The 11816-nt window shown below is 45.3% G+C and overlaps 1 protein-coding gene across 1 annotated transcript; it reads left to right on the plus strand.

Annotated features, from left to right (window-relative positions):
- Positions 1 to 416: 416 nt before the first annotated feature.
- Positions 417 to 7854, plus strand: dld (deltaD). Its single transcript, XM_020535261.2, has 11 exons — positions 417 to 970; positions 1118 to 1411; positions 1856 to 1916; positions 2044 to 2301; positions 3755 to 3815; positions 4759 to 4889; positions 5024 to 5193; positions 5305 to 5521; positions 5971 to 6763; positions 6884 to 6998; positions 7197 to 7854. Exons 1-11 carry the CDS (start codon positions 896 to 898, stop codon positions 7200 to 7202), a joined length of 2181 nt encoding a protein of 726 aa, XP_020390850.2. The 5' UTR covers positions 417 to 895; the 3' UTR covers positions 7203 to 7854.
- The last annotated feature ends 3962 nt before the right edge of the window (positions 7855 to 11816 follow it).

Here is an 11816-nt window from a genome sequence, read left to right on the forward strand (position 1 = left end):
GATGTGGGTTTTTAAATGAATATATATGTGAGTTTGTTGGAATTTAAATAAGTTTGTGTGTGTACATATATATATATACCGGGTGAATTACCCCCTTTTTACAGCTCACTGATCATTCGGCGATCTATAGAGGAAAGTAGGACCCGCCTCTTTTGTCACCCGCTCGCCACACTGTGGGTCAGACAATATGCATGTCATTAGAAATGCAAAGGCTCCGCTGTATATAAACGCTGGGCTCCGAGCTCGGCGGATCAGAAATTGAGTTGCTGTGGACTCCCAGTCGAGGTGATTTAGAGAACCCACGCGCGTGTGTGTGTGTATACATTTGTCAGTGTGTGTGTGTGTGTGTGTGTGTGGGGGGGGGGGGATAGAGGTAAAACAGCAAGATTAAAAAAAAACACAGGGAGAGGACAAAACAGGACAACAGCAGCATCTGAAATTCTCCAAACCAACAAGCAGTGAAGAGCATCACAGGGTGTCGTCCTCCCGTTTCCAAAAAAAAAGCAAGTCTTGCCACTGGAATTATCGGAGCAGGGATTTCCAACGCGTCCCTGATATTATATGTATATATATGTATATATAAACAAATCCTGGGATTGTCGTGTTTTACGAGGTCCTGTTTGGAATTAAACCTCCCCCCGGCGTCTGGTACAGAAAAAAAAACAAAACCCACACACGAGAGAGAGAGAGAGGGGGGGGTTAGGACGGCGCTCAGTCACCACGCCAGTGTATCTATCGACCACTTCCAAGCAACGGACCCTCATTGAGAAGAGCTGTCAGTCACCAGGGTCAGGGCGGTTCTCTGTCGACTGCAGTGCAGCCAAAGGACTTGAGAGAGCTAAAGGGGAAACATTCTCAGTGGAGTTGGAAGCGGTCCGGGCTCTACACCAGCTCCATGCGAATAGAGTGGCCGGAGATGGCCCACCGAAGTGTTTGCCTGTTCATCAGTCTCCTGGCTGCACTCCACCAGGTAAGCGGAGCCTCGCCTTTCTTGCTGTCTGTATCCGAACAAAGATTCCGTCCTGGAGATCGGGCTGCAGCTGTCGTTGTCTCAAATGCTTCCTCTCTTTCGACAGTGATGTTATGTTATGTGTGCGTTTTGTTTTATATAAAACAGGCTTCCCCCTCCGGCGTCTTCGAGCTAAAGTTGCAGGAATTTAATAATCGCAAGGGGCTGACTGGGAATGTGAACTGCTGCAAAGGCTCCTCGGCCTCCAACTACGGCCTCCCGTGCGAATGTAAAACATTCTTCCGCGTCTGCCTCAAGCACTACCAGGCGAAAATCTCCCCCGAGCCGCCGTGCACTTACGGCAGCGCCCTGACTCCGGTGCTGGGCTCCAACTCCTTCTCCATCCCGGACGCCGAAGCCTTCAGTAACCCCATGCGGTTCCCCTTCGCTTTCACCTGGCCGGTAAGCTGTGGCTATTAGGGCTGGAGGTCGGAGGGGGACGGGGTTGGGGGGGGGGGTGGGGAGAGTGGGTTGGGGAAGCGAGAAAGGGGTAACTTCTAACCCTTTAGGAGGGAGGGAATAAAAGCAGGCACAAACAAACACGCACGCACACAACTTAATGATGTGGGAAACTTCACAGAAACCTAACTGGCAATTTTCAGCCCAGCGTGAGATTCCAAATGGCTTCATCTTATAATGTGATTTATGAAAGCGAATGAAATTAAGCGTGAAGGTCGATGACAACTGTAGTTTCTGCCAATATCCTACTCTGAGATTATAAATACACTGAGATTAATAAACATGGAGACTACAGAGAGCGTGTGTGAGAGATTCAAGCTGATCTGAATTGTTTTCCAAAACCCTGGTTCCACACTACTTCAGTTTTTTTTTGTTTCTTTTTCACAGGGAACGTTCTCTTTAATCATTGAAGCTTTGCACGCTGAGCCCACTGATGATCTGACTACAGGTAACTTTCCCCCTCTCCCCCTTCACTCTAAATCAATGTTCACCAGCCCATCCTCCTGCATTAAAGCTTTCTGAAATGTTTCTCTAAGTGTGTGTGACTGTATCCCTCTCTCTATCCTGACTTCTAGATAACCCCGACCGCCTCATCAGCCGCCTGGCGACCCAGCGGCACCTCACGGTGGGTGATGAGTGGTCCCAGGACGTGCACACCAGCAGCCGCACCGAGCTCAAGTACTCTTACCGCTTCGTCTGCGATGAGCACTACTATGGGGAGGGCTGCTCCGTCTTCTGCCGGCCAAGGGACGACGCATTCGGCCACTTCAGCTGCGGCGAGAAGGGCGAGAAGCTCTGTAACCCCGGCTGGAAGGGAGCCTATTGCACTGACTGTAAGTCTGCGCTTCCCCAGGCCTCTCACTGACTGCGCTTTTCAATGACTAATGCAATACAGGGAGTTGCTTCATCCCCCCCACCTCCATTTCTTTGAAAATAAAAAGAGTTGAGGGTTAGTGGACAATTTTCTGGTGTAACCCCCTCCCACCTCCCCCCTCCCGCCATCACTTTTGAAACCATACAATGTGTAAACCAAAAGATACCGAGCCTGTTTGTGGACTGTGGCGCTCAAGTGTCCATTGCAAATGGCAATGGGGTGAAGTACTCCGCTCTCTCTCTCCCCCTACTCCCTACCTCCCCCCCCTCTCTCCCTCCCTCCCACCCCTTTCCTCTCTCTCTCCCTACCTCCCCCCTCCTCCCCCTCCTCTCTCCCTACATCCCTCCTCTCTCCCTTCCTCCCCCTCCTCTTTCCCTCCCTCTTCCTCCTCTCCCTCTCCACCTCCTCTCCGTCCCTCCCCCTTCCCCTCCCCTTTCCCTTCCACTCCCCCTTCTCTCCATCCCTCCCCCTTCTCTCCATCCCCGTTCTCTCCATCCCTCCCTCTCCTCTCCATCCCTCCCCTCCTCTCCCTCTTTCCCCTCCTCTCCCTCTTTCCCCTCCTCTCCACCCTCCTCTCCGTCCTTCCCCCTCCTCTCTCTTTCCCCCTCCTTTCCCTCTCCCCCTCCTCTTCCTTCCTCACCCTCCGCTCCGTCTCCCCCTCCTCACCGTCCCTCCCCCTCCCATTCCCCCTTCTCTCCCTCCCTCCCCCTCCCTCTTCCCTCTCTCCCTCCCCATTCTCTCTCGCTCCCCCTCTTTTCTCCCTCCCCGTCCTCTCTCTTTCTCTCTCTCCCCCCCCTTCTCCATCTCCACCACCACCCCCCATCCCCGCCTCTCGCCTCTATCACTGAATCCCCAACGCTTTCACTCGCTCTCTGGACTCGTGCGGTTGGAAGTGAGCGGCCGGGAGGCTGTCTGGCGATGCTGGGCATTGTTGAGAGCGACCAGGTCCACGGGGCAGCTGCGTTCTGAAGCGAAGAGGCAGCAATACAATGGAGCAGCTGTCCTGCTTCAGTCAGCCTACAAACCAGCTGTCCACTCTTATCTACACACACACACACACACACACACACACACACAGAACTGGATGGGAAGGGGTGGAGTTGGGCAAAAAAAGGACTTCTGACCAACATTGAAAAGAGAAGAGGGAAAAAGAAAGAAGGCGGGGAAGCAAAAAACAAAAGCTCTGTGCACCCCACTTTTTGTGTTAAGCAAAACCCTCAGTGATTTTTAACACACTCAGTCACAAGGCACACATCACTCTCTCCTCAAGAAAATCAATCCTGCAGTTGCAAAATTGATCTCTCTTTCTCACGATTTTCTGAAAGAGAGCCTTGGTTTAAGATTTTGACTGAGTTGATGTGATATGCCTGGTGTTCAGTAAATTAATCTAACTTTATTTTTCTCCTTTCCAGCTATCTGTCTCCCTGGCTGTGACGAGCAACACGGATACTGCGACAGACCTGGGGAATGCAAGTAAGTAATGAGAGCTTTCTTTCCACCCCCCCTCTCTCTGGTGGTTAATAGTACATAAAAGAGTCGGTAAATGATCTGGATCAGAAGGTGCGTGGGAATGGAAGGTAGTTTGAACAGTTCAAAGGGATTCACCTCCTGCTTAGCTGTTAGGTACATCATGGAAGCCTGGGAAACTTAAAGTCTTTGGGGATCATGTAGCAAAAGGAAAACACGGCTGTTAACTTGAGTTTACAGTGCCCTACTGGGAAGTAAATTTACTATAATTACCAAGTTAAATGAGTGGGTAGAACAATTATGGCAGTTCACTTGTCTCTCTGTAGCTCCACAGCGAGTAGGAGCGCCCTCTATTGGCGTCCGTTTCATTGTCTGTCGAAACTTTTCCTGTGATATCGATAAGCTTTGGGTTCAGGGATCTCGCCACTCCTGTTCCCCGGTGACACTAGCCTACTTTTTCCCACTTTTACAAACGTCTTTGATCTAAATATAGTGCAACTGTATTGTATCTCCCTTATTGTACCCCTTCCATATCCAAGAATAAAAATCAACCGTTTCCTGTCATCTCAGTTGTTCTGGGAACTGATATTCTATAATGAAACCACGAAGGAGATTTTGATAACCTTTTTACACCAAACCTATAAACAGGCCCAGATATTTCTATTGGGCTTTTTTGTTTAAGGCTGGTTGACTAATAAAGTATGAAATCTCTAATTTAGGCTTTCAAAGTGGTTCATGCTAGAGTCCTTTGTGTGCCCCATTATGTCATAACGGTGTAATGGCACAATGTGGAGGTGGTAGAAATGTAGGAGAAGGCTGGGCTGGGCTGGGCTGGTTTTGACCCTTGGGGGAATTTTTGGATACATTCCATTCCCTTTAGAGTTTTAAATGGCTTGGCAGGCAAGTCGATTGAAGGTATTAAGCAATTTCCTTTCTACTTGATTTCCAGGTGTAGGGTGGGATGGCAAGGACGTTACTGTGATGAATGTATTCGTTATCCAGGCTGTCTTCATGGAACATGTCAGCAGCCTTGGCAGTGTAATTGCCAGGAAGGATGGGGTGGTCTCTTTTGCAACCAGGGTAAGTTGCTTTGTCCTTCCTCCTTCCTTCAATAAAGGACATTTATTTTGTTTAATTGTTTTGTCTTCATTCCACTGTTCTTGCAATTGGCTGATTTTTTTTCCAAACTTGCATTTTTTCTCCTCTTCCCCTAGATTTGAACTACTGCACTCACCACAAGCCATGCAAAAATGGTGCTACATGTACCAATACTGGCCAAGGGAGTTACACCTGTACTTGTCGTCCTGGCTACACAAGCTCCAACTGTGAAACTGAGATCAACGAGTGTGATGTCAATCCATGTAAGAATGATGGGACCTGCACGGTAAGTGGGACTGACCCATTAAAGATAACAGTCAAAAATAAAACAGAATTCTTCCTGGTGTACAGTCAGCATGCCCAGAAGGCTAACTGAAGGATTGCAATCTTACCTTAGGATCTGGAGAACCACTACACTTGTACCTGCCCGCCAGGCTTCCTTGGTCGAAACTGTGAGCTGACTGCCATGACGTGTGCAGATGGGCCCTGCTTTAATGGAGGAAGATGCATAGACAAACCGACTGGGGGCTACAGCTGCCACTGCCCTGCTAGTTACTCCGGATTCAACTGTGAGAAGAAAATTGATCACTGCAGTTCTGACCCATGCACCAATGGTGAGCAGTAAACATGCGGATGAGCATTAGGATAACGTACAACTCCCTTCCTCATCTATTCCTATTCCTCACCCTCTCACCATCCTTATCACCTCTTCTTGCCCAGAAACCTCTGTACTCCTCCAATTTTAGCCTCTGATTTAAATGCTAGTCCATTGGCAGTCTTAACTTCAGTTGGCTAGCTCCTAAGCTCTGCAATTCCATACACCGCGCTACCTCTCACTCTTTAACATCTTGCTCTTTCATCAGGTTATTTTGTTCAACTGCCCTTATATCTCTCTGGTTCTGTGACAAATTTTATCTGGGTTACACGCCCATGAAATGCCTTCAGACATTGTACTGCATTAAAAGTGCCTTATAAATGCAAGTTTTTGTTGTTGTAAAAGGCACCATTATAGACCTGAAGCTCACCTTTTCTGAACTTTGCATTTTCCTCTCTTCTTGTTCAGGTGCTCAGTGTGTTGACATCGGGAATTCCTACATATGCCAGTGTCGCGCTGGATTCACAGGGAGAAACTGTGACATTGATGCAGACAACTGCGCAAGCATGCCTTGCCTTAACGGTGGGACATGTCAGGATGGAGTTAATGACCACACCTGCATTTGCCTGCCTGGATTTAGTGGAAAGAATTGCAGCATCCCCATCAGTAAATGTGCAAACAATCTTTGCCACAACGGTGCAACCTGCCATGAGAGAAACAACCACTATGTCTGCCAGTGCTCCCGTGGATACGGTGGACTTAACTGCCAGTTCCTGCTGCCAGAACAGCCTCAGGGTCAAACCGTTATCATCGATGTTAAGGATAAATACACAGAAACTGAGAACAAGGGGCAGTTTCCGTGGGTGGCTGTATGCGCTGGGGTTATCTTGGTTCTGATGTTGCTCTTGGGGTGTGCAGCAGTCGTTGTCTGTGTCCGAGTAAAACTGCAGAAGGGCCGGCAGCAGCAACGTGACATCTCCAAGAGCGAGATGGAGACAATGAACAATCTTACAGACTGCCACCGCGAGAAAGACATCTCCATCAGCATCATCGCAGCCACTCAAATCAAAAACACCAATAAGAAAGTAGACTTGCAAAGTGACAGCTCTACTGAGAGAAATGGCTACAGGGTCAAATACCCTTCCGTGGATTATAATCTGGTGCATGAGTTAAAGAGTGAAGACTTAATTAAAGCCGAAAATGAACAGGGAGATGCTAGTACCCCAGAAGCAGAGCAAAAAAGTGCTACGCAGCATAATGGGTAATTAAGTAAATCAGTCTCCAATTTGTTTGGTATTGTAAATACAAAATACTGCCGTTTTCTGGGTTGCGCAGTCAACTGCTTACCACCCTAACTCTTGTTTTTATTTCAAACTAATAGTGAACCCTCAGAAAGAAAGCGACCAGAGTCTACATACTCTGCCTCAAAAGATACCAAGTACCAGTCAGTGTATGTCATATCTGAAGAGAAGGACGAATGTATAATAGCAACTGAGGTTTGTACTTTGCTTTATTTCCTTCTCCCTTTTTGTCTTTTTCCATGAGTGACGATATGTAATATTTGTCAACAGTGCCAAGAGTGTAGAAAACTCCCGGATCACAGTGTTCGCTTGTTATTTAGCTGAGCCCTTGCTCTGAGGGTTCCAGTAATGAAATCCGCAGACTGATGGTAGCTCTGCTTGGTTTCTCCTCAGGTGTGAATAGGAAGTGCCATGATGGAAAGATAACTGCCTTGCCAAGAAGAGATTTGCTCCAGTAAACTGCTGCTCATATTGAACTGGTTCTCTGCTGAAATTGGCAAGAAGACTTGAAGGACAAGACAGTAAGTCAGGACCCGGAACTCACGCATGCCTGTTGCACTGCCTTTTATTGGCTTTCTGGAAGAAGAAAGGTCTATTGCACTACTGACAAACAGTTGCTTCCGGTCTTTTCCACATGAAGTTGAAGCCTGACTAGAAAGCCTGCCCTGCCTTGGGTGTAAACTCACAAGCAGGAAAAGACAATGTCCTTGTACTGGAGATGCAAAAACTGCCTCTGATGCCTTTTTTGGACAGCAAATGTTTTCTAATTGATCAGAAGTGGAGAAGAAAAACAAAAAATAGTATTGTTTCAAGCGCTGAAATATTTTTCAAACGCATTTGTGCAGTCGGTGGTTCTTGAAGTTCATTACACCTAATTTAAAAATCTGGTAAATACGTCAAAAAGGCACTTCGGTTCTATGTCTATATTTTGTACATAATCGTATTTATAGAAACAGGTGCAAAAATTATTGGAGTTGTTTGTATTGTTTTTTTGTTACCGAAGAAAAGTGTTTTATAAATATTTTTTCTAAATAAATGAAATTGATTATAATTTTTTGATGTCTGCCATGTTCTATTTTATCAGGACCTTTGGTATTGAGAATCAAATTGACTGCCTCTTCCTAACCCTCTGTTCACTCAGTTATTCCGCGTTCAACTGAACACAGAATAAACTTGTTGTAAATACTTGCCTGTTGAATTAAATGGAAACAATCTGCAGGGTTACTGAGAAAAGGCATAAAATTGGCACCAAGTCAAAATACTCAAACAGCTCACACGGACACAGTGGGCTGAATGGCCTCCTGCACAGTAACAATTCTTTAATACCTTCAGCCAATGCATTATTTTAAGGTTATTAAGTTTCTTCAATACAGAACACTGATCGTCGAATTCCAGCTCCCCACGCACATATCTTATTTGGTAATATTTTTCGATTGCGTTCTTAGCTTTTTTTTAGAAAAAGCTAAATAGTATACTATAATCTATTTGCTTTCCTCTTTGCAGCTTATTAATGAATCAATGTGGACTATGTTTAAGATGGTTGGCTACTGTTTCTTTCAAACCCACTTATCCCACCTCCATTCCATACAACCAAAGTGAAAACTTACAATTAACCAAAATTTTGCAACTCTCCTTAAAGATAACTTCAGCAACACTCCAGGTAACCGTGTCTTTGGATCATATCCATTATACGTTTTTCCTCATTTTTTGTTTCATCAATTGAATTGCATGAAATCAGGACAGATATATGATTGCCGACTAAATCAAAAACAGTCCATTTTGTGCTAGCACCCAGTGTTAAAATGACCTCCATTGTGGTTTGGGTATCCAAAACTGGAAAACAATAATACAATTTAGAGATCCCTTGAGTGACATTCTTTTCCCTCCACATTCATTTCCCAAATCATCCTCTTGATTTTGTATAGTCTATATGTCAGAAATTAGAAATTAAGTTGCAAAATTGAATGGTAGAAGTGTAGGCAGGTGTACTGCCTTCATTTGGAGAGTAATATCGGATAAATGAGCAGTGAAGGCCATTCAAAAACGAACAACAAACATAGAGATAATTGCTTGTAATTTGAGATAAGGTACCTCAATATCTGATAACGGGATAAGGCCGTTTGCTACAGTTGTTTTCTGTTTACACTGGGAATATTTGAACTCTGAACTTGTGTTGGCCTAATGTTTTATTTCTTTATATAAGGAGGTTTTCCTGTTTAAAGGGACTGTGTTGTGCACTTGTGATTAGTGGCTTTGACTTGAATGTATACCAGCTGTATTTCTACGTTCCAGTGTAAACAGGATTTGAGTTTTGGCTAGAACATGATCACTCTTTTTGTCATGCTCAAAAACGTATTTGTAGTCTTTCCCTTTTTCTCTTTTCCACAGTTTCTATATACCCCACCGACCCCCCACCCAACACCACACTACAATTATGTCCTTGTATCTGTGCTATTCTTAGGAAAGTGGTATGGGAGGGTTTGCAGATAATTTCATAAATATTGCTGAATGATGCTTGGTCAAACAGGAAGGTACAGAGCTTCTGCCAGTCTTCAGATTCCTTCCTCTCCATCCCACCCTATCCTATCACACATGCTCCGTAAACTAAGGACTAAGTCAAAACCAACAAACATTTTCCTTATGGGAAGTTTAAGTGCAATTGGTAATTGTTTGACCGATGTATGAACCTCAGCTCTCTTAAGTCTTTAAAAATATAAGGGATTTATTATGTTACTAGGCTATTCTGGAAGAGATATTTACAACTCTTCAATGTGACCAAACTTAAATACCAACCAGTGAATTCAAATTCCTGATGAAACAAATAAAATGCAATTTGAGGGTCATTAGTTTCACTTTCAGAATATTAAACACAAAGGATGTAGCCAGTTGGATTCTTCCAGTTTGAACTGGAAGTACAGTTAAAATGGTTTTGTCAAATACATTCACTTAAGTAGTTGAAACTTCCTATTTTATTCATTTTACAGCTTTTTAAAATTCAAGATAATATTTTGCTTAAAGACTCAAATACTTTGATTTGTTTTAGAGTGAAAATTAGTTTACATATTAAACATTTGGCATTTGGGAAAGGGGTATGATGGATGTAATTGGGACAGATGCTGAGCCAAACTATTTCTCTTTTTTTTACAAGACCAATGTCATCCTTACTAAATCCTGGCAACACCTCCCTACATCTTACTCCTTTCCATTATTATCCTACAGCCACTAACAATTTTTTTTATTCATTTGTGGAATGTGGGTGTCGCTGGCTGGGCCAGCATTTCTTGCCCATCCCTAGTTGCCCCCTTGAGAAGGTGGTGGTGAGCTGCCTTCTTGATCCATTGCAGTCCTCCTGCTGTGGGTTGACCCACAATACCATTAGGGAAGGAAATCCAGCATGTTGACCCAGTGACAGTGAAGGAATGGCGATATATTTCCAAGTCAGGATTATGAGTGGCTTGGAGGGGAACTTGAAGTTGGTGATGGTCCCATATGTCTGCTGCCCTTGGCCTTCTAGATGGAAGTGGTTGTGGGTTTAGAAGGTGCTGTCTGAGGATCTTTGGTGAATTTCTGCAACGCATCTTGTAGATACACTGCTGCTACTGGGCGTCAGTGGTGGAGGGAGTGGATGTTTGTAGATGTCGTGCCAATCAAGCGGGCTGCTTTGTCCTGGATGGTGTCAAGCTTCTTGAGTGTTGATGGAGCTGCACCAATCCAGGCAAGTGGGGAGTATTCCATCACACTCCTGACTTGTGCCTTGTAGATGGTGGACAGGCTTTGAGGGGTCAGGAGCTGAGTTACTCATCACAGTATTCCGAGCTTCTGACCTGCTCTTGTAGCCACTATGTTTATGTAGTGAGTCCAGTTGAGCTTCTGGTCAATGGTAACCCCCAGGATGTTGATAATGGGGGTTTCAGTGATGATAACACCGTTGAATGCCAAGGGGTGGTGGTTAGATTGTCTCTTGTTCATGATGGTAATAGCCTGGCATTTGTGTGGTGCGAATGTTACTTGCCACTTGTCAGCCCAAGCCTGAATATTGTCCAGATTTTGTTGCATTTGAACATGGGTTGCTTCAGTATTTGTGGAGTTGTGAATGATGCTGAATATTGTGCAATCATCAGTGAACATCCTCACTTCTGACCTTATGATGGAGGGAAGGTCATTGATGAAACAGTTGAAGATGGTTGGGCCTAGGACACTACCCTGAGGAACTCCTGCAGAGGTGTCCTGGAGCTGAGATGATTGACCTCCAACAACTATGACCATCTTCCTCAGTGTCAGTATGACTCCAACCACTGGAGAGTTTGCCCCCTGATACCCATTGATTGCAGTTTTGCTAGGGCTCCTTGGTGCCACACTCGGTTGAATGCAACCTTGATGTCAAGAGTTGTCACTCTCATCTCACCTCTGGAATTCAGCTCTTTTGTCCATGTTTGAACAAAGGCTGTAATGAGGTCAGGATCTGAGCGGCCTTGGCAGGATCCAAACTGGGCATTACTGAGCAGGTTATTGCTGAGCAGGTGCAGCTTAATAGCATGGTTGATGACACCTTCCATCACTTAAGTGCTGATCAAAAGTAGACTGATGGGGCGGTAGTTGGCTGGGTTGGATTTGTTCTTTTTATGTACAGGACATATTTGGGCAATTTTCCACATTGTCTGACAGATACCAGTGTTGCAACTGTACTGGAACAACTTGGCTAGGGGAGCGGCAAGTTCTGGAGCACAAGTCTTCAATACTATTGCTGGAATGTTGTCAGGGTTGGTAGCTTTTGCAGTATTCAGGGTCTCCAACTGTTTCTTGACATCATGTGGAGTGAATCGAATTGGCTGAAGATTGGTCTCTGTAATGCTGGGGACCACTGGAGGAGGCTGAGATGGATCATCCACTTGGCACTTCTGTCTGAAGATTGCTGCAAAATCTTCAGCCTTATCTTTTGCATTCATGTGCTGGGCTCTTCCATCATTGAGGATGGGGATATTTGTGGAGCATCCTCCTCCAGTGAGTTGTTTC

Source organism: Rhincodon typus, chromosome 9, assembly GCF_021869965.1.
Source record: "Rhincodon typus isolate 14 chromosome 9, sRhiTyp1.1, whole genome shotgun sequence".
In the NCBI taxonomy this organism is placed as follows: Eukaryota; Metazoa; Chordata; class Chondrichthyes; order Orectolobiformes; family Rhincodontidae; genus Rhincodon; species Rhincodon typus.